General features: G+C 39.9%; 1 protein-coding gene across 3 annotated transcripts in view; it reads left to right on the top strand.

The window, feature by feature from the left end:
* GREB1L (GREB1 like retinoic acid receptor coactivator) overlaps window positions 1–20905 on the top strand; it is a 175982-nt gene that overhangs the window by 89445 nt on the left and 65632 nt on the right. For all 3 annotated transcript variants that reach the window (XM_030336350.1, XM_030336349.1, XM_030336351.1), the window contains exons 11-16: window positions 856–993; window positions 2630–2815; window positions 6956–7282; window positions 8326–8454; window positions 9038–9172; window positions 11374–11571. In XM_030336350.1, the coding sequence (XP_030192210.1) occupies window positions 856–993; window positions 2630–2815; window positions 6956–7282; window positions 8326–8454; window positions 9038–9172; window positions 11374–11571 (1113 nt within the window). The remainder of the gene's footprint in view (window positions 1–855; window positions 994–2629; window positions 2816–6955; window positions 7283–8325; window positions 8455–9037; window positions 9173–11373; window positions 11572–20905) is intronic.

Here is a 20905-nt window from a genome sequence, read left to right as displayed (position 1 = left end):
AAAGTACATGTGTCATCACAATGGATCTTAAGTTAGCATCTGGCTTTGTTTTGGCCCATAGTATCAATAAGCCATTCTTTACATGCGGCATGATGCTAGTAGCCCACCAGCACAGGTCACAAATGGACTTGTTTTGCCGGTTGTGCTATTAGATATGTTCTCCTGAGCTCTGGTTCCTTATGTGACCTGCACCTATTATTTCTGGTCTAGAAACCACCCCCACCCCCCCAAAAAACCCAACTTGTTCTCCTTTATAATAACCAAGCCATAGCCATTGGGTACCTACTGTTAAATGTTCAAACACTAGTCTACCTTGCTGTATTAAGCACAGACAAATGTAAACATGCCAATTCTAAGACATGGATGGGATTCTTCAAAAATTTGTTTAGTTTTAAAGATTACATAGAGATTCTATATATACAAAGAATTATGCCCATATGTTACTGTGTTTGACTCTAGATAGTACTGATTAGTGATGAGTTTGACCTTCTTCACTGTTTTTGGAATTTTCCAATTCTCTATAATGAACAGATAAGCCACGATAATTGGAGTGGAGGTGGGGGAGTTAAGTATGAAACAGAATCCAATAGATTACATGTGGAAAAACAACTAGGAAAAACTATGAAAATGCTAAATAGTAGTTATCTCCAGAATGTGATTTATGGTTGATTTTTTTTCCTTTTGTTTTTGTCACTTCTAATTTTATATAATAAACCATGAATTACTTTAATTAAAGAACAATGGACGGTTAGACTTCTAAAACTTCTATATTAAAAGTATTAAGACTGTTGATTTCAGTTGTATTTCACTTAGCTTTCATGTCTAATCCTTCTTGTCAAACAACTTTTTTTCCAGAGTCCCTTTTATCTGCCCCAGTTCCACAGACCCCATTAACTGGAATTTTACAACCTCGACCCATTCCTGCAGGGGAAACTGTAATTGTTCCTGAAAACCTGCTGACTAACTCAGGAGTTAGACCAGTAATTCTGATAGGTAAGGGGAAAGAATTCCAAATTGCCTGTGTCTGCTGGCATCTAGTACTGTTTCTTCATTTCATTCTTCATATATTTATCCATATTTGTTCATGCATGTATTCATTTATCCATTTATTAATTCTTTCAGCTTTTATTGGCCAGCTCTCTCATGCTATATTAAACATGTGACTAGAAGTTGGAAATAAGGCAGTCTATTTGCCTGCAGGGAATACTGTTAGGTAGGGAGTCTATCATTTAAATAAGTACAACATTGTGATACTTGAGCTAGTACAGGTTCACAACCAAGAACTACAAGAACTCAGAGGAGAGAGAGCTTAACTTTGCCTGGAGGGAGTCTGAAAAGACTTCTCAGAGGTGATGTTTCAGTTAGTTCCTGAAGGGTTGGCAAGAGTGGACAAGGTGGGGAAAAGGGAGCCAAACCACAGAGAAATGAAAAAACAAGCTGAACCAGCTAACAGGCCCCATTCAGGAGAACAAAGAAGTCCCAGAGTTGCATATCTGAACCATGGAGAAGCATCTGTGAATTAGTATGTTTATAGAGTCTGAGTGTTTCCAAGATGTCTATAAGTAGAGGTGCAGACATTTAGAGGTCTCTAGATTCCAGGACTAACTTAGTGCTTTTCAGACTCACATCAAGAGTCACCTCATTTGGGTGCTATCCTAGATCAGAAGGAGACTACCTGCTTTACCTTTGGAACTGAACGGATAGGGTGTATAAGCTCCACTGGATCTTTAGGGTATGTCTATGTGAGGTGTTATCTGCTTCTTTTGGTTGACTGGAGCCTACTGACATGGATGGTTTTGCTTCAAGCCCTGTCCTTTATCAGGCTGCCCTATCCACTGCTCTTGGGCCTATAGGCACTGGGAGAACCCCAGTTGTTTAAATTCCATATGGTCAGGAAGTTCTTATTGAACACCTGAGTGGCATGCATAATGCAGCTAAGCCTTGGAAAGATATTTGGAACATGGGACCATTTGGTGTCTGCCTTTTAGAAGGTCTCACAGAGGGACTGCGCTCTTTACCACACCACCAAAATAGGGTACATTTCAACATATTTTTGTCCTATCTACTTCTAAGATAATTTGAGGCTGTTTATGGACATTTAAGAAGGGAAACATAAAAATAACTAAGATAGCACAAAGAGTAGGAACCTGCAAGTACCAGTGACTAGAAGAATATTGCTGGTGATCAATGAGTTTAGCTTTTTAAAATGTTTAAGAAAACCTCAGGAAATGAAACATGTTATTGTAGTTTTGTGTTCTGTCGTCTTATGTGGAAAGAAACTTGATCAAGAATTTTATTGGGAAATATTTTATCATTGCAGTTTTACAAAAGGATACAGAGATGTTTTGCAAATTCTCATCAATTCTCTGTGGCAGATATAATATTAACATGTCCTTTCTGTGGGTAACAGAGATAATATAATCTGAGTCTTTTGCTTCCTGTTCATCTGATTTAATATAAGTGAGAAGCATCTGAGTGAATTCCCTAGGATATTTGAGTGATTTGTTTGGTAGTCACCTAAGAGGGCAGGAAACTTTGTTAAGCATCTTTAATCCTAGTTGAGCAAGTATACCTGGTTGGACCTCAAAAAGAAATGTTGAACTTTATTGACCTGCTTCTATTGGGGCAGGCTATGGCACTTTACCCTATTTCTATGGAAATGTTGGTGACATTGTTGTGAGTCCTCTGCTGGTGAATTGCTACAAGATTCCACAGTTGGAAAACAAAGATTTGGAACATTTAGGGTTGACTGGCAGCCAGCTCCTGAGTGTGGAAAACATGATTCTTCTGACGATACAGTATCTTGTGCGACTGGGTAAGCAATTTTTAATAATTATTTGATGGTGACGATTTTTATTCTTTTCACAACATGGTTTTTTTCCCTTTCTTTCCCCACTTTCTCATATTCGTCTATTTGTCCATCTCTTACTTTCGCTTTCATTTCTAACATTCTTTTCCTTCAGCCCCACTCTCTATGACTGTTCCCTTTCTTCTCCCGTTTCTTTTCTTCTCCTTTCTGCCACTTGCCTGTTTTTTTCCCCACTTCTCTCTTGCCTAACCTCCCTACCCTCTGGCTTTGCTTGTTTCCTAGAAGAGATAAATTGCTCCACCTAGTGTCCAGTTTCATGATGGTCCTAAGGTCTCCAGAGTAGTTAATATAGGCAGAACCTCAAAGGGCTATGGCCATGGTTACCCTCCTCCCTTGGGGAGTCTGCCCAAGCCACCTTTCCAAAAATGCACCTATCATCTGGACTGAAAATGTAGCCATTGTCTTAGACAATTATTTTACAGTTTTCCACTTAGCCTTTTTATCTTGTTTATCCACTGTCCCTACACCCATTTTTTTTTTCTTCTGCAGCTACACCCCTTTGATGTAGTCCCATCATGTTTTCCTTCATTGAGGCAGTAACTGTGGACCTCCCTGGAAGGCTCTGTAGGTTGTAGGGTAAAGGAGATACATAGGTCATGAACCCTTCACTTCCTCTCTTTGGTATATCCTCCAGAGGCCCACAGTGGGTGTGTGCAGGTGTCCTGACAATACTGTCCTGGCTCAGCAGCATTTACATTGCAATGTCCTTTATTTTGCAAACTGCAGCAGGTCATCTAATATGCAGCCTAATTATACACTCAGGACTTCAAGCCACTGATTTACTTAGGAAAATGTTCAAGATGTAATATTACATAGAAGAAATTTTCCATCTGCATTCTTAGGAATTATTTTAATGTTTGAAAATATATAAGTGTTAAATAATAAAAATACTGGGCTAACCAATGCTAAAAACAAAACAAAAGCTTCAGCCAACCGGATTCAGTCTTTGGAGCATCAGCTAGCACCTGTGGCTGTAAGTGTTGGTACCCTGACAGTGAAGGCCTGCTTTGACATGGGCTTTTGAAACGTGGAAGGCTTCAGATATCACTTTGATGGTAAACATAGGACTTGCTAATCATATTGATTAGTGGGTAATAAAATTATAAAAACCACCTCTGTCTGCAGCTCATTTGATGTCATAATTTTAATTGCTACATACACTTTTAGCTATGTTCTAAGATCTAAGAGCGACCTCCAAATGCATCCAGAATTAGTAAAACAAGCCTGCATAGAGTAATTCTATTGGCAGGCCAAGCCAGTCAGCACAGCATTTTTTTCAATCTTAATAACAATTTATCAAAGTCCAAGTTAATTAAATGAACTAAATGGTCAAGACAAAATGGCTTCCCTCAAATTACTATAAAAGCTCTTATCTTAAAAAAAAAGGAAAAGAAAAATCTCCATTCAATCAGACCTCTTGTCTGCCTTGCAAGATCAGTTCTTTCTGGAGTTTTACTGGCAGCCAATTAATATATCTCTCAATGTGCAACATGACTGGCTATTTCTTTTTTTTTTTTTAATCTAAATTTTGCACGTTAGGATACCTATTCTCAACAACTCCCTTCTTCTTCTCAAAAACTCCCTTGAGTTTTTGTTTGTTTGTTTTGCCTTCAAGGTTTTGAAGAAGGCAGCAAGAACATTTTCATATATACTGTAGATTATAGATAGACTTTTTTTTTTTTAATCCAAACTTTTAGAAGAACAGGTCTAATACTTTGATGGCTCAGCTACGTGGGTGTAACAGAGAAGAGAAAAGCAAGATTCTTCAAAATGAACAGGTCTTTCCACTAGAGTCGCTTCAAAAAAAAAAATCCATCTATTATTTCACAGTCTGAAAACCTTTTGAAGTAGATAATGAAATCAGCAAATCCAGTGATTATTGGAAGGCTCTGAGTCTGTTGGAACCTTGTCTTTTCTTAAGGTAGCTCTATCTGAAAAGCCATCAAAAAAAAAAAAAAAGCCATCAGAACTGATGCTTAGGCTGAGTTGCTGGAGACCAGCAGTTGATGGGAAAAAATTACTATTATCAAGCTTGTGGGAAGTGGAGAAAAGGCTCCTGCAATTTGGCCATAAAGGCTGAGGATGAGGAAATGATGGGAGGTGATTGGAAGCAAGGCATTTTGCTCTTTTACCTCATTTAAACTTTGGTACATTTTTCTCCACTTCTCAATTCCTAACAGTAGTTCCTTCGAAACTCTGTAAAAGTGAATTTTAAGGCAGTAGAGAATGCTATGAACATGTTTGATAATTTTATTTTCCCAGAATGCCTTTATATTTGAAATTAATTATACTGCTTCATAGAACATGTTACTCAATCACGGTTTGGAGTGGATCTTATGGACACACCTATGAACCAGGCCTCTGAGCCTTCAGGTGGTCTGTCTGTGAGAGGCAGTAGGGGATGGCAGACAGAACCACTTGCTTTTGGGCTGTCATTTATTCTGATGGAAGAAAGCTTTAAATAGACAGCCACCTTCCCTTCATCTCACTTGTACTGTGCATTTGTATAGTTGATACAAATCTATACGCTTTGAGCTCACCACCTACTATGTACCTAATGACCACTAATCATGATGCTAATTTGATAAAGCAAAATGAAGATAGAAGCTTTGGTGGTTCCCAGGTGATAAGATGGCATCCACCTCCCTATAGCAAGCAATTGGGGAGGGCATAAGAAACATTAACATAATGTATGCATTGCAGTGTTCTTGCCCTCTTTCCATGGACAGCATTAAAAAAACTCTGTGAGGATTTAATTTTCCATATCCTTAAAATATTACTAAACCTTCATTTTCTTACTTTCCCAGAGAACATGGGTGGTGGCCTGGGAGGCAACTTAAATCCCTATTAGTGGAAGGAGAGATTTCTGACTCATTCAAGGTGCCTCTTCTCATACAGAAGTGCAGTCCCTTAAACCTGTATTCTTTCCCAAGGGGATTTTAATACTGGATTCTGAGGCTATTGCTTGATCTCGGGTCACAGACACTGAGGGATCTGTATCTGTCTACTGGAGCCTGACTTTCAAATCTCAGGTCTGCACAGCAAAAGAAATCACTGAAGAGAGGTAGTGAGCATAGGAATTCATCTGAGTCACTTGGATGCCAAACATTGACTTGCTTGCTTTGTCCTACAGACTGGCTGAGTTTTAAAGAGAAGCAGAGAAACAAAACACCCCTCATTCCAGGGACTGCCAGTCACCCACACAAATTTAGCCTATCATAACCACAGCTGGAGGAAAGGGCCAAACACCATTCTTAACAATCCAGAATGCTGGGGGAACAGCTATATGACAGTGACATTCTCTATTTAGGGGAAGTGTGTGGCTGCTTAAATATAAGCTAAAATAAAAAACACTTAAACTTAATTTTCCTAAGGACAGTATGCCTTAGAATAGATACAGATGCAATACATTAAACTGTTTTTCAAAGTAGCTATAAATAAATTGAGAAATGGGTGAAACCTAAAGTTTAGCTTCTTCCCTCCTGAGTCATTAACCATGTCTGTAACACCACGTTTAACAGGTCAACGAATATACCACCTTCAGGGACAACCCCCTAAGGAATTGATACTCTCTCTCAGTATATCCTCTTTTAAAAATATCATGAATAGGGGCGCCTGGGTGGCGCAGTCGGTTAAGCGTCCGACTTCAGCCAGGTCACGATCTCGCGGTCCGTGAGTTCGAGCCCCGCGTCAGGCTCTGGGCTGATGGCTCAGAGCCTGGAGCCTGTTTCCGATTCTGTGTCTCCCTCTCTCTCTGCCCCTCCCCCGTTCATGCTCTGTCTCTCTCTGTCTCAAAAAAAAATAAATAAACGTTGAAAAAAAATTAAAAAAAAAAATAAAAATATCATGAATAGCATAAAGGAAAACAGAAGCCTGCATTTTTTTTTTAATATTGAAGCAGAGAGAAGGTAATTTCACAATGGAAAATGGTTAGTTGGGGTCCATACTTGCGGCCCCAACAGGAAAAAGAGCCCATTTGCCCAGTTGGAGTATGGTGGAAGGACCGTACACGGACATATGTGTGTGTTTCTCTCCTTTCTAGCCGTGATATTTTTAAAATTCTAGCTGTAATTCTCTTCAATTTAGGTCCTGATCAGATACCTCTCAGGGAAGAATTTGAGCAAATCATGCTGAAAGCTATGCAAGAATTTACTCTGAGAGAGAGAGCCCTGCAGATGGGTGCTCAGTGTGCACCTGTGTCTCCAGGACAGCTCCCCTGGCTGGCTAGACTAATTGCCAGCGTATCTCAAGACTTGGTTCATGTGATTGTGACCCAGAACTCTTTGGCAGAGGGCATTTCAGAGACGTTGAGGACTCTCAGTGAAATGAGACACTATCAAAGACTACCAGATTATGTCGTGGCAATTTGTGCATCGAAAATCAGAGGAAATGAATTTTGTGTGGTAGTACTAGGTGAGTCATGTTTTTTTAGGGTTTTTTTTTAATCTATTCATTCAATCATCTGTCCATTTATTGGGTGTTCAAGCATCCATGTAATTAATCTCTAATTGCTCCAACTTGAGTTCTTCCTCCTAATTTTAACTTTTGTTTTTCTCCTCAGATCAGATTTTTGTAGCCCTTAGTTTGACTGGTGTCCCTGTCAGCTGGTTGTGAGAACATTATTTCAAAGCATACCCTAGTAATAGATACCCTTGTCTCAAGTAACTTCTGTTCTTAAAAGGTTTTGGAAATGTTACCACTCTAGCATGTGATAAAGCCATTGCCACAGGTGGCCTAAGCCAGTTAATCAAATTTGGCAGGAACTTAGCTCATATATTCACCTCCTCACTAAAGAGGATACTTATGTTGTAACATTGACTCTAAAGAAAAGGTTCAGGAGGTTGGTACATTACAAAATGTGTTTTTGTTCTTTGTGCAATTTTCTGTCAGGCACCATCGTGAGTAGCCAGCCATCTGAATTAAATTTGCTTTTTTTCTCTCTAGTGAAAGGCTCTCACCTGTTCCTACTAAAGAAGCCAAGCGCCCTCACTTTGGCAAAACCTGCCTGCCCATCTCTCTATGACATATGACATAAATCTCTTTCAGAAAGTATAATACATTATTTTTTTTAATTTTCATTTGAGAAAACAATTAAACGTCTTAAACTTACATTTTTAATACAGATATTCATAATAGCCATGCAAACACCGTTCTTAAAGGTTTTTCACATTCTCCCCTAGTCTTTAAACACATGTACAGTATGTTTTCACTTATGTTACAAACATAAGGTATATCATTTTTGCCCTTGATCATCTAACATTTTATTATAAACATTTTCTGTTTAAAATTGTCATTTTAAATGCTGAGTAATTGTCCATCTTTCTATGTGCCCTAATTTCCTTAACCAAGTCTCTGTAGTTACTTACTTCAGTTGTTTCCAATTTTTGCTATTATAAATCATATTTTAGTGAGTATTTGTTCACGGATGCATCACCTCCTCTCCCTCTGTCCTGCAGGTCAGCATCAGTCCAGAGCTCTGGCAGAGAGTATGCTCACCACAAGTGAGTTTTTGAAAGAAATTAGTTATGAGCTCATCACAGGAAAGGTCAGTTTCCTGGCATCGCATTTCAAAACCACATCATTAGGTGAGTGGTTGTAGGATTCAGCAACACTGACAGCCCCTAACTATGTGATTTTCTGAATTTAAATCTTAGCCTGTCAAGGAGATGAGTGTGGAGCTTGAACTTGCCAGCCGACCTTCCCTCATTCGGAATGGTTTATCCTCAGTATTTTGTTACTGACACAACAAGGGGTCCAGAGGAAGGCATGCAGGCACTAATATGGAGGGCCTCCGCTCAGCCACTATTTAGTGATGTGACCTTGGGAGAGATTCTGCTTCCCCAGATCTGTTTTCTAATATGTCAAATGGAGATAGAATGATCCCATCCTGCCCGCTTTGAGTATTATGGAGGTCAAGAGAGATATGCCATGTGAAAGCATACAAATTGTAAGCACAATGCAAATGAGAGTAGCTCTGGCTATAGAGATACTCTACAGGCATGGCCAAGTGTAAACTCAGACATAAAAAGCTGGCTGAGTAAACCCAGACAGGAAAAGCTGGCTGACTGACAAATCTTGATGAGAACCCAGCTTAGGTGCCCAATTTGGAGACTGATAGAAATGTATCATTCCTTGTAATCTTCTTATCTCCGCTTTATTGTGTAATAGGCGATGACCTGGACAAGCTTCTAGACAAAATGCAACAAAGAAGAGGAGAGAGTGTGGTTACGCCCTTCAACGGAGACCTTCACGAATGTGTGTCAGCTCAGGAGGCTGCCACTATGATTCCCACACAAAACCTGGGTAACGTCACCTCAGACCAAAAGGAGGAAATAGAAGCTAAGTCATTCTGAGGATTTTTGAGGTCTTGTCTTAGAGTCACAGACTATGACAGGCTTTTCCTCATTGTCTACATGATAAATAGGGTCCAAATTAAAAACGTCTTACTATGGGGCCTGGATCAAGCACCTTGTCCTTAGTAAATGTCTTCTAGAATTAAAATCAAAGACTTTACTATAAGCAGACTCTCTCTTTTTTTCCCTCGAAAAATTCTGGGGTCCATGGGGTACTTTCCTTAGCTCCACCAGCTATGCCCAGAGAGCTTTCAGTGTTATCTGAGGCTTACAAAGAACTGCTTGAGTGTGGAATGCAGTCCGTGCAGGACTCCTGGCTCTCCACCCCCTTCATTTACTCTCTGACACGTAAAACACACATAATTTCAGTGATTGCAAGGCGTTCCTGGCAGATAGCTCAGCAATACCAACACACCATCTTCCCTGCAAGCCTCCGGGACATAAGAGAGGATGGTGGGACCAGGACTGAGGAGCTCCATCATTCAATTGGATTCCTTTATGTTCAGATTCCTTTCCCAATTCCCTATTTGACAAGGACAACATCGGAGAGAACCGAGATAAAAAAGATAGGACAAAGGGTAGACATGAAACAGAACCATAGAGCTGCTGCTGACAGCCTTCTGGCCTTCACTTGATAGGAATGTATAATTTATATATTAGGATTGCCTCAGCAATAAAAGCAGCATGGCTTGGCATCGGCTCAGTCACACAAACAAATTCAAACACACACAATAAAAGTTACTTACTTCTGCGTGTTATTTGGTAAGAAAATGATCACCCAGAGGATCTAAAATATGTTCATAGTTTTTGAATTATTAACAAAGTTAGAATTTAAAAGTTCTTAAAGTACTTAACAGATTTCCATGTTCATATCCTCAATTCCCTGCTTAAGAAACATTGCTTAAAGAGATTTTTAGATTTCCTCAAACTTCAAAATTTACTAGGTTAAATTCTACAAAGTTATGCTATCATCTGTGCTAGTCCCCATCTATTTAACCTATGACATGAAAGAAATAATAGCCTGTCAAAAGACAGATTTATTTTGATTGGTAATCTTTGCGGGTCAAAAACCATTCTGTTATTGTAAGTTTGCAGCTTTGGGCTTTTCTAGTGGGTTCTCTCAGCCACCTGTATAAATCTCCACTCACTCTCAGGGTTCCATGTGGCTAGGGTACTGTGACTACTGTCTTTGCCTTGGCCGCACTGTAGTTTGATTTGAGAAAACATTAATTAGTGCAGGTTAATTGGGCCCTTGTGTGTTTCAGTGAGACTTCCACATGTGTTCCCAATAAAAAGCAGCCTCGTAAAGAAGTATTAAATGTTGCCTGCTTGAGTTCATTGTTTGTGTGTGCATGCATGCACGTATGAGATTGCTTGGTTATAACTTGTAATAAAAAGCTACTGGCATGTTTAGAGTGTTTGGGCAATGTTTTTCTAATACGTCACCTCTTGAGTGGCCAGCTGGCCATGTCATGAGTCAGGTCTCTTCAGATAGTACAGGCGTCAGCATTGAAGTTTACCACAACCACCTACAATTGCCAGGTCACAAACACTGGCAAGTCAAGTGGGAAGAGAGGTGAAGGTAGTATCTCTTGACCTGTGTCATGCATTCCCCAGGGAGGAGAATTTCAAATCATGTTGCAACTGACTTGGAGAGGAAATGTGTACTGTGGTGCCATCCAGAAAAGTTCAAAGGAACTCAGCATTATTATGGTTACAGCATCACCTCCTTCCCTGAACGAGGTCTGGGCTTGGGCACCTGACCTTGCTGATAGTGCGCAAGAAAACTGGAAACTCTTGCTTCTCCTCTCCAGAGAAGAGTCCCGGCTCTCGCTGAGAGAGTGTAGTCTGTCCCTACATTTCTGGGTGGGGGAGGGGTGTTGAGTAGTGATTTGTGAGACAATCAGTTGATTTTAAAAGAATACATTTGTACAGTTACCACATTCACTCTTGGACACATCCTTTCAGCCAGGTTTTCAGGGAAAATAAGCAAATCTATTAAAACTCAACAGAGAGTGAGACTAGACAGTGAGAATGCTTGGTAGAGAGCATTACTTCACCATGTATGTGTGTTGTGTGTCCCCTGTATGGATTCATAGTGGCCATCAACAGAAGTGAATTAATCTTGTTCTTATGACTTTTTTATTTTAGATTTAGATATTGAAACCTTCCAAATTTATCAACCACAGCTAACGGTTGCCAGAAAACTCTTATCCCAAGTGTGTGCTATAGCAGACAGTGGCAGCCAGAGCCTGGACCTCGGCCACTTCAGCAAAGTGGACTTCATCATCATTGTCCCAAGATCGGAAGTTCTGGTCCAGCAAACTCTTCAACGGATTCGACAATCAGGTGAGATTGAACTTTCAAAGAACACCCTATGAAGATCCACACTTAGATTCCCTCTGCCTCTTGCTTTTGCTTAATCCAAATGTTTATAGAACAATTCCATCCTTTTTTTTTACAGTAATACAAATGATAAGAGCACTTTAAACATTATTTTAAATTTATCTGCAAGTTTTACCTCGAAAGTACTCTGACCCTTTTCCCTCCTAGGTCAAGGGTAAATTGATGTGCATGTTTGCCTGATACTGTTAAGTCCATGATGTAATTGGTGGACTAGAAACTGGTCGTTCATTTATGAAGAGAAATTTTCTCAAAGGATAACCCTGCATGGGGCACTGGGGTCTATGCCACCTGAGCCCCTTCTGTGGCATGGATGGGTGGCTTCTTAGATATTTAGCACACTTCCAGCACATTTTCAAACTGGAAACCAGATCACCATTCCCCCATGTCAACAATGATAACACCTCCTTAAACAACTACAAAGTTAGAATTTCTTCTAATGACTTTAAGAGAATGAGTAGGGAAGAAAAAATATTTTTCTCAGAAAATGGAAAAAAAGATAGGAAGGAAAGATTTTAGAAGTTTGTGGTAAATAGTATCCCTTCCAAATATAAAATTTGCCTAGAATTAGAAGATGCAATAAATAATTCGGAAAACTGGGGCAGCTAAAAAATGCTTGCCTTTGTAAGCTAGGTTTGAAAAGGAAATTATAAATGTCATCTTTATAAGCTTCTGAGTACCTTAGCTGAGAGAAACACATACATACATACACACATACACATGCAGATTTTACCTGGAGGATGAATCTTTAGCCATAGTAATAAAATTTGATTTTCAATATAGTTGAAAAAAAGTAAGAAGAAGAAAAATTCAGGAAATTAAAATGTAGTTTATTATGTTTCACGCCTATGATACAGTGCTCTTTAAACTTTAGTATTCATATAGATCACCTGGGGATCTTATTAAAATGCAGATTCCTCTTAGTGGTTCTGGATGGGCTCATTTCTTTTTTTTCAACTGAGGTATAGTTGACATATAACTTTGTATTAGTTTCAGGTGTACAACATAATGATTCGATAATTGTATATTTTGTGAAATGATCACCACAGTAAGTCTAGTTAACATCTGTTACCATACATCCTTGCAGAAATTTGTTCTTTTTCTTTCCTTGGGAGGAGGACTTTTAAAATTTACTCTCTTAGCAACTTTAAAACATGCAATATAGTATTATTAACTATAGTCACCATGCTGTACATTACATGCCTGGGATTTATCTATTTTACAGCTGGAAGTTTGTACCTTTTGACAACCTTCACCTGTTCCCCACTACCCCATCCAGCAACCACCAATTTCCTCTCAGTATCTATGAGCTTCTTTTTGTTGTTGTTTTTTGTTTGCTTATTTGTTTTGTTTTTTAGATACCACATGTAAGTATGACTGCATGGTATTTGTCTTTCTCTGACGGACTTATTTCAGATTCAACATTTCTAATGTGCTCCCAGGGGATGCCAGTGCTGTTGGTGGGAGGACCACTCTTTGAGTAACACACTCTATAAGAAATCTTTCAGTGTTAGTTCCATGGGCTAAACGAGCTGAATGACAATAGATTTTCCCCTCTTTACATGTGACTGACGCTCTACATGTGACTTTCCATGCCTTCTGGAGGCCCAAGTGCCTGGTCAACAGTGTGATATTTTTTGCAGCCTCTAAAATTCTGAATGACAAGTTACAAAATGACCTGTTGGAAATATTGACTTATAGGTGATTAGCCAGAGAAGGTCAAACGCCTTCTCTTACACCTCTGCCAGAAACCAGAGTGAGTTCTAGGCCCCCTCAGCTACTCGCCGTTTCTGCACTACTTTCTGCTCCTATTGTGGGAAATGGATGGGCTATAGTCATAGCAAGCAGTCACCAGATTTTTTTTTTTCATGGATTTTTCACTTCCTTACCATGGAGGGAATGCCTTCTCTTATATGTCTTTTATTTGTACCAGTTGGCCTTTGTGGCCTTCCTGAGTTTGTGATCTGATATCTGAAATCATGCTTGAGCAAACACATCATAGCACCTGTTTCAAGTGGTGAAATCACCCATGGTCAGCAATTGTGCTCTCTGCAGAGGCTTTTCCTAAAATAACCTCTTGGTGACCTGTATTTTCACCTTTCTTATTAATGTAAGACCCTAAATAAAACCTTGCATTTTTGAGATGAAATTGTATAGGTCCTTCCGTTTCCCTTCTCAGTGTCCTCAGATTTTTAAATTGAGAATTTCAAGACTATAACACCTCAGCAAGGTACCAGAATTTGACCAATTACATAAGCTTGGAATCTGGAAAAACCAATGTTATGGACAAATGTGGAAAATTCAAAGCAAAGCATATTTTTAAAATTATTCATATCTGGCTTTGGAATACATACTTAATTTTATGCTGCAAAAGCAATCACTTCTATATATTTAAAAATAACTTTGTTCATTTTATTATAAAAAATAGTTGCATTCTTTATTTTTTAAAAATAGAAGAATCAGGGGCGCCTGGGTGGCGCAGTCGGTTAAGCGTCCGACTTCAGCCAGGTCACGATCTCGTGGTCCGTGAGTTCGAGCCCCGCGTCGGGCTCTGGGCTGATGGCTCAGAGCCTGGAGCCTGTTTCCGGTTCTGTGTCTCCCTCTCTCTCTGCCCCTCCCCCATTCATGCTCTGTCTCTCTCTGTCCCAAAAATAAATAAACGTTGAAAAAAAAAATTAAAAAAAAAAAAAAAAGAATCAAAGTAGGAAATTTTAAACATTTATAATCCCACTATTCAAGGATAACTAGTATTACAATCTGGGTGTTAACAAATGAATTAATACCTAGTGTTTCAGGCTTTCTTCTCTACCTCTGTCTGTTTTTTCACCTTACATTTTAGTATGCACATTTTTCTGTATCATTAAAAGCTTTTGTAAACATCATTGTTAATGAATATGTAGTATTCCATATCATGATGGCACCAGCATTTATGTACTTTACTATTTAAATACCTTCATATTCTTGGAACATATAACAACTGATTGTATGAGAGCAAGCACAGTTAAGGTATAAAGAGAAATTGTCCACAGCAGAGTAGTAAGCACTACTAAAACAACTATTATCCACTAAAACAACTCAAACATCAGAGCTATGAAAACAGAAAGGATTCTCAAGAAATCATCTTGTTCAGTTTCCTCATGTTTCACCATATGAGTCAAGAAGAGCTTCATTTGCCTAAGGTCACAGAGGGCAGTGCCTTGGGGACAAGAACTGCTTTTTCATTTCTGCAGGCCTGTGCCTCACTTGTGCCTCTCTCCAGCCAGGTGCAAGTAGCTTCCCAACTAATGTTTGAATGAAGGGCTGGAGGGAGAGAGGGGAGGGATAGACAGAGGGGAAAACAGTGTCCAAGTGCTCTGTTTTCTGGTTCTATTTGCCTTTCCCTAAAGGAAGCATTTCAGCAGCTAGTCGGCCAGGAAAAACATCGGGCAGGGAGAAGCAGCCAGGGCATGCAGAAAGGCCACATCCTTGGCAGTCCTTGTGTGGGTGAAAGAAAAAGGTGAAAATAGAAACCATCACATCGTTGCAGACTCAGCTCTAAAGCAAAGCATGTGATACCTCAACTCACATTCTAATTATGGAAGGGAGGCAGATAGGAAAAAAGAAAAAGAAAGAAAACATGGAAAGAATTGGAAGGTAAAAAAAAGAAATTAAAGGGGTTAAACATTTTTAAGTTTGACCAAAATGGATTGTAACTGCTGGAATGATCAATGGAGAAGCAGCATAAGGAATTTTTAGACTATAGGAAATACTTCTGTTGTAATGTCATTTAAAAACTTTTTGATGTGGGAGCATAATTCTTTTAATTCTAAGGAGACCCCAAATTCTATAACTTGGAATACTAGGGTATCAGTGTGATCAAAATGCAAGCCACTTTCAATTCAAGGTGATTGGGATGACAACAGGAAATATTAGTGACCGTAAATATTTTGTTCCTCCCTGCTTTTAAAATGGTGTCTGTGGTGGTCTCAGTGAATGAGAGCAGATCTGGCAGCTTCCAGGCAAGGAAGTTTTATCATGCTCAGGGAATTGATACAAATTTGACGCCTCAACACATGCCTGATTATGAAAGAAACAGAGAAACCTTTCTGTCTCTGATATGTAAAGTAGCTTATTCTGTCCATATGGAGGCAAAGAGATCTTAAGGAAAGGGTAGAGATTAGGAAGGGGAGTGAAGAGATAGTGGAAGGCATTTTTGCTTTCTAAATAGGTATTCTTGGTCTCATCAACTTCATACCACCTTGTCAGTCACCTAAAATTTTAAAAAACTATTTATTGGGCAGTGACAGGCAGCAGGGAATCAAGTACCTAAAGTTAACGTTATTTTTTTTAAGGTTTTTTTTTTTTGTTTGTTTGTTTTGGTTTGGTTTTTTTGAGAGGGAGAGAGAGAGAGGGCAGAGAGAGGAGGAGCAGAGAGAGAAGGACAAAGGATCTGAAGCTCTGCTGACAGCATAGAGCCTGACGTGGGACTCAAATTCACAAATGGTGAGGTCAGACGCTTAACTGACTGAGCCACCCAGGTACCCCCTTAAAGTTAACATTCTTTTTTTTCAAAAATTTTTTAATGTTTTATTTATTTTTGACAGAGAGAGAAAGAGGCTCAAGTTGGAGAGGGGCAGAGAGAGGGGGAGACACAGAATCTGAAGCAGGCTCCAGGCTCTGAGCTGTCAGCACAGAGCCCCATGTGGGGCTCAAACCCACAGGCCATGAGATCATGACCTGAACTGAAGTCAGATGCTTAACTGACTGAGCCACCTAGGCACCCCTAAAGCTAACATTCTTAAAACCAATTTCCAACCAAGTAGTTAGCTGCCCAGTGCCCAACCCTGGTTTATAAAAGATGTTGGCACCTGGCTCACAGGCTCCACCTCCCAACCCACCATCATCTGGAGGTACTGTCTATACATCCAGTATCCTAGCTTCTCTGTACCTTAAGCTCTTCATTCCCAGTCCTCTTCAACTGCCTGTTCCCAAGTCACATCCCAGTTCCTGCTGGATCCTGGAATCAGCATTCCAATATCCCCAGTGTCAGTCCACAAAATTTCTTCCTACATATTCACAATGTTAGATACTATAGGGGGAAAAAAGTCAACACTTCCAACTGATATCATCATATACTTTGGTTCTCTAGTTGGATCTCTCTCCCATTCTTCACAGGGCTGACTATTATAGATTCTGTTTCACCAACCCTTATGTCTTCACCCTTCTCTCTTAGCATATGACCATGCCATGTACTTCTCCCTTCCCCAACCCCAAAAGAAGAAAACTTTGGATAAAAACTTCCTGCTTCCAGGGGTGCCTGGGTGGCCAACTTCGGTTCAGGTCATGATCTCACAGTTCATGAGTTTAAGCCCCTCATTGAGCTCTGTGCTGATAGCTCAGAGCCTGGAGCCTACTTAGGATCTGTCTCCCTTGCTCTCTGACGCACTCTGCTTATGCTCTATCTCTCTCTGTCTCTTAAAAATAAATGTTAAAAAAAATAATAAAAATTAGAACTTCCTGCTTCCAGATCTAGAAACCTAACTGCATACACACCTATCTTTTCCCCTTACCTCCTATCAGTGAAAGAGCTCTACTTAAGCCTGATTTTAGATGCATCCCTCCTCATTCTCATGGACTTCACACAATTGATTACCTCTTCACTTATTGCCACCTTCAACTTCTTTCTTTCCTAGGGTTCATTTCATCCATTTAAACCTGCCCCCACTCTCTCAAAGACAAAATGAGCCTCTGTTAATCCCACCTAACCCTCCAGCTCACCCTCCTCTAGTTAGCTGCCCAAGTTGTTAAGAGAGTCATCCATTGGGGCGCCTGGGTGGCTCACTTGGTAGAGTGTCTGACTTCGGCTTAGGTCATGATCTCACAGTTTGTGAGTTCGAGCCCCACATTGGGCTCTGTTCTGACAGCTCAAAGCCTGGAACCTGCTTCGGATTCTGTGTCTTCCTCTCTCTCTTCCTTCCCTGCCCATGCTCTGTCTCTCTCTCTGTCTCTCAAAAATAAATAAACAATTGATTGGGGTGGGAGGGAGGGGAGGGTAGGTGACGGGCATTGAAGAGGGCATCTTTTGGGATGAGCACTGGGTGTTGTATGGAAACTAATTTGACAATAAATTTCATATAATAAAAAAAAAAAGAATGACACACACACACACACACACACACACACACACACACACACAAAGAATTTTTAAAATCAGAGACACCTGGGTGGCTCAGTAGGTTGAGCCTCCAACTCTTGATTTTGGCTCAAGTCATGATTTCACAGTTCATGGATTCAAACCCTACATGACAGCGTGGAGCCTTCTTGAGATTCTCTCTCTCCCTCTCTCTATGCCTTCTCCCACTCATGCTCTCTCTCTCTCTCTCTCTCAAAAGTAAATAAACATTAAAAAATTAAAAAAAAAAAAGAGTTGTCCATTGTCATCTCATTTCCTCATCTCCCCACTCACTCCTCAATGCCCTAAAAACTTGCCTCCACTTCCCACCCTCACCCTTTTAGGACTCACCAATGTTACCAATGACCTTTTCAGGCCAGCACAGTTGACCTCCACTTCTTCCTTTAAACACTGCAGTTCCTTTGGCTTTCAGGACACATTCTTACCCAGCTTTTCTTCCACAGCTCATGCACTCAGTGCTCATCTGCACCCTGTGGTGCTCCAGCCGTGGCACTCAATACTGTGTCATGGCTGTGTGTTTATTAGTGTTTTTTCTCCACAACTAGAAAGTAAAATATTCAGGGAACATCTCTGTTTATGGATGGCACAGCAGACACTTAATATTTGTTGAACTGAATTTTTTGTAACATTTTGTGGAATTGAACTGTAACTTGAAATCTGTTCTAAAAGGAAGACATAGAAGCAATATTTGAGATTTGGCAGTCCTCTTGGCAAAATCTTATTTGGTCATTAAACCCATATTTCAGAAATCTACTTTGGCTACAAGTAGAAGCCTTAAATGTATGTGTATTAGGTGTGTCTGCCTGTCATTCAGGACTCTGAAGTTGTATCTGTGTGTTCAGAATGCTGTTCTTGTACAGTTCTAATGCTGCATTCAAACTGCACAGTAGTAAAGACTCACACAGACAAGTTTCACCAAACACAGATTAAAGAATCGTGTCCCAGAGGAGAACAGAAGGGAGCCAGCTGGGCCACCAAAAGACAAAGGGACCCAATGCAGTGAGCCCTGGAAACAATCAGCAGGGATTTTAACCAGCTGTTTCAATTCAAGATTATTTATCTGCTGGAAAGAGATTGCCAGGGTGAAGGAATGCCCATTGTTATCATAACACTTAAAAACTCAGCATGCTCTAATGATTTAACATTTTCTTGATTTTCATTTTCTCTTAAGCAGTAGAATATTTTTGCATACCAAAACTTTGGAGAAATTGATTCCATCCACAGAAAAGATAAACAGCTAAAACTGAGAGTAGTTGTATTTTTGTTTGGCGTATCTTCCTGATGAGAAGAGCAAGAACTAAAAATTAGAAATAAAAAATTTAGAAATAAACTTCTTTGTTAAAAACCATCAAGATTTGGCTGGGTGGCTCAGTTGATTAAGTATCCAACTCTTGATTTTAGCTCAGGTCATGATCTAAAGGTTTGTGAGATCGAGCCCCACATCAGGTTCTGCACTGTCAGCGCAAAAATTGTCTTTCTTCCTCACTCTCTCTGCCCCTCCCCTGCTTGTGCACATGCATGCATGCTTTCTTTCTGTCTCTCAAAATAAATAAATAAACATTTAAAAAAAACATTTAAAAACGTCAAGGGATAAGAATGTACAAACCAGATGCATTGTTCTCTCCAGACCAACAGGCAGTGTAGTAGGACATTGTTTTGAGTACTGGCTCATCTTTAATGATACCTGCACATTTTAGATTTCCCTGACCATTATCAGTCTGATGTGCTATTCAGGCTGATCAGCTCCTTCTAGTGATGGGTGCTGGCCACTCATTAGTTTTTCCATCTTTGTGGAAAGGCCTTTGACATTGGTGCTCATAAAGTATCATGGACTTGGTACATAGATTCTTGGTTTTATTCCCCTCCCCCTTTTATTCTCAGATGGTAGAAAAATTGCTGCTTCCTCTTTAAAGGTTTTAGAGTAATGGCCTCAGAAGACATGATGTTGTTTCTCTTTAATCCCAGAGAAGGGAATACAGGCCAGTGCTCAGGTTTTCCTTAAACACATTTGGCTGCTATAGCCTTCAGTAACGAGAAGGGGGAACAAATGGCTACAATCAAGCTGCTTGAAGTCCTTGGCGAGCCAAGAAGTTTCCTTTCCAGGGACCTTTCAACTTGGTTATCTGCATGGAAGATGTTTGTGACTGATGCACCACCTGTGGTGCCCCCCAACTTCAGATTAATCACCTTTAGGGAACACAGTGATTTCCAATCACCACTGGCTCTGTTCTATAACTCAGTGAGTTGCAAAATTCATAAAATAAGAAGAGTTACTGATGCCTTCTAAATTTTCATTCATGCTAAGAGTAAGGCTTATTATTTAAGCAGACATGACCCTGAATCTCTCAGGGCCACCTTCAGTACCCCAGGTGGGCCTGGCTGATGTTCATTTTTATTGTGGATTTGAAAAAATGTGCCAGATTTGCTTATAATTTGTTAGAGTATAAACTTTTATTTAATCCTATATAACTGTGATAAAGAAATTATCAAGACAGAAAGTGACCTTTCTCAGACCAGCCATTTCATAGCAGTTCTGACCATCTTCAGATTCACACTTCTGTGCATATTTTTGAAAAATGAAACAAAACATGAAGGCTAAACCAGAAGCTAATGAAAACATTGATCTATATCAGGTAGAAGAGATAGGGATGAGATGAGTATAACTTTTCATAGAGTTTTAACTTTTGAAGTACTTAGGTGGCTCAGTCAGTTGAGTGTCTGACTCTTGATTTCGGCTCAGGTCATGATCCCAGGGTTGTAGGATGGAGCCCCACATCTGGCTCTGTGCTGACAGCATGGAGCCTGCTTGTGATTCTCTCTCTCTCCCTCTCTCTCTGCCCCTCCCCCATTCATATGCACACACACTCTTTCAAAATAAATAAACTTACTTTTTTTTTAATTAAAATGGGAAAAAACTTAATATTGAATGCAAACAAAAGTAAATGAAACTAACTGCATATCAAATTAGGGGCGCCTGGGTGGTTCAGTCAGTTAGGTGTCTGACCACTCAGGTCATGATCTTGCAGTTCATAAGTTCAAGCCCCACTTCAGCCTCTGTGCTGACAGCTCAGAGCCTGGAGCCTGCCTCAGATTCTGTGTCTCCCTCTC

This window comes from Lynx canadensis, chromosome D3, assembly GCF_007474595.2.
Source record: "Lynx canadensis isolate LIC74 chromosome D3, mLynCan4.pri.v2, whole genome shotgun sequence".
Lineage (NCBI taxonomy): Eukaryota > Metazoa > Chordata > Mammalia > Carnivora > Felidae > Lynx > Lynx canadensis.
Note: the sequence above shows the minus strand (reverse complement) of the source record. Positions and strands in the feature narration are given on the sequence as shown.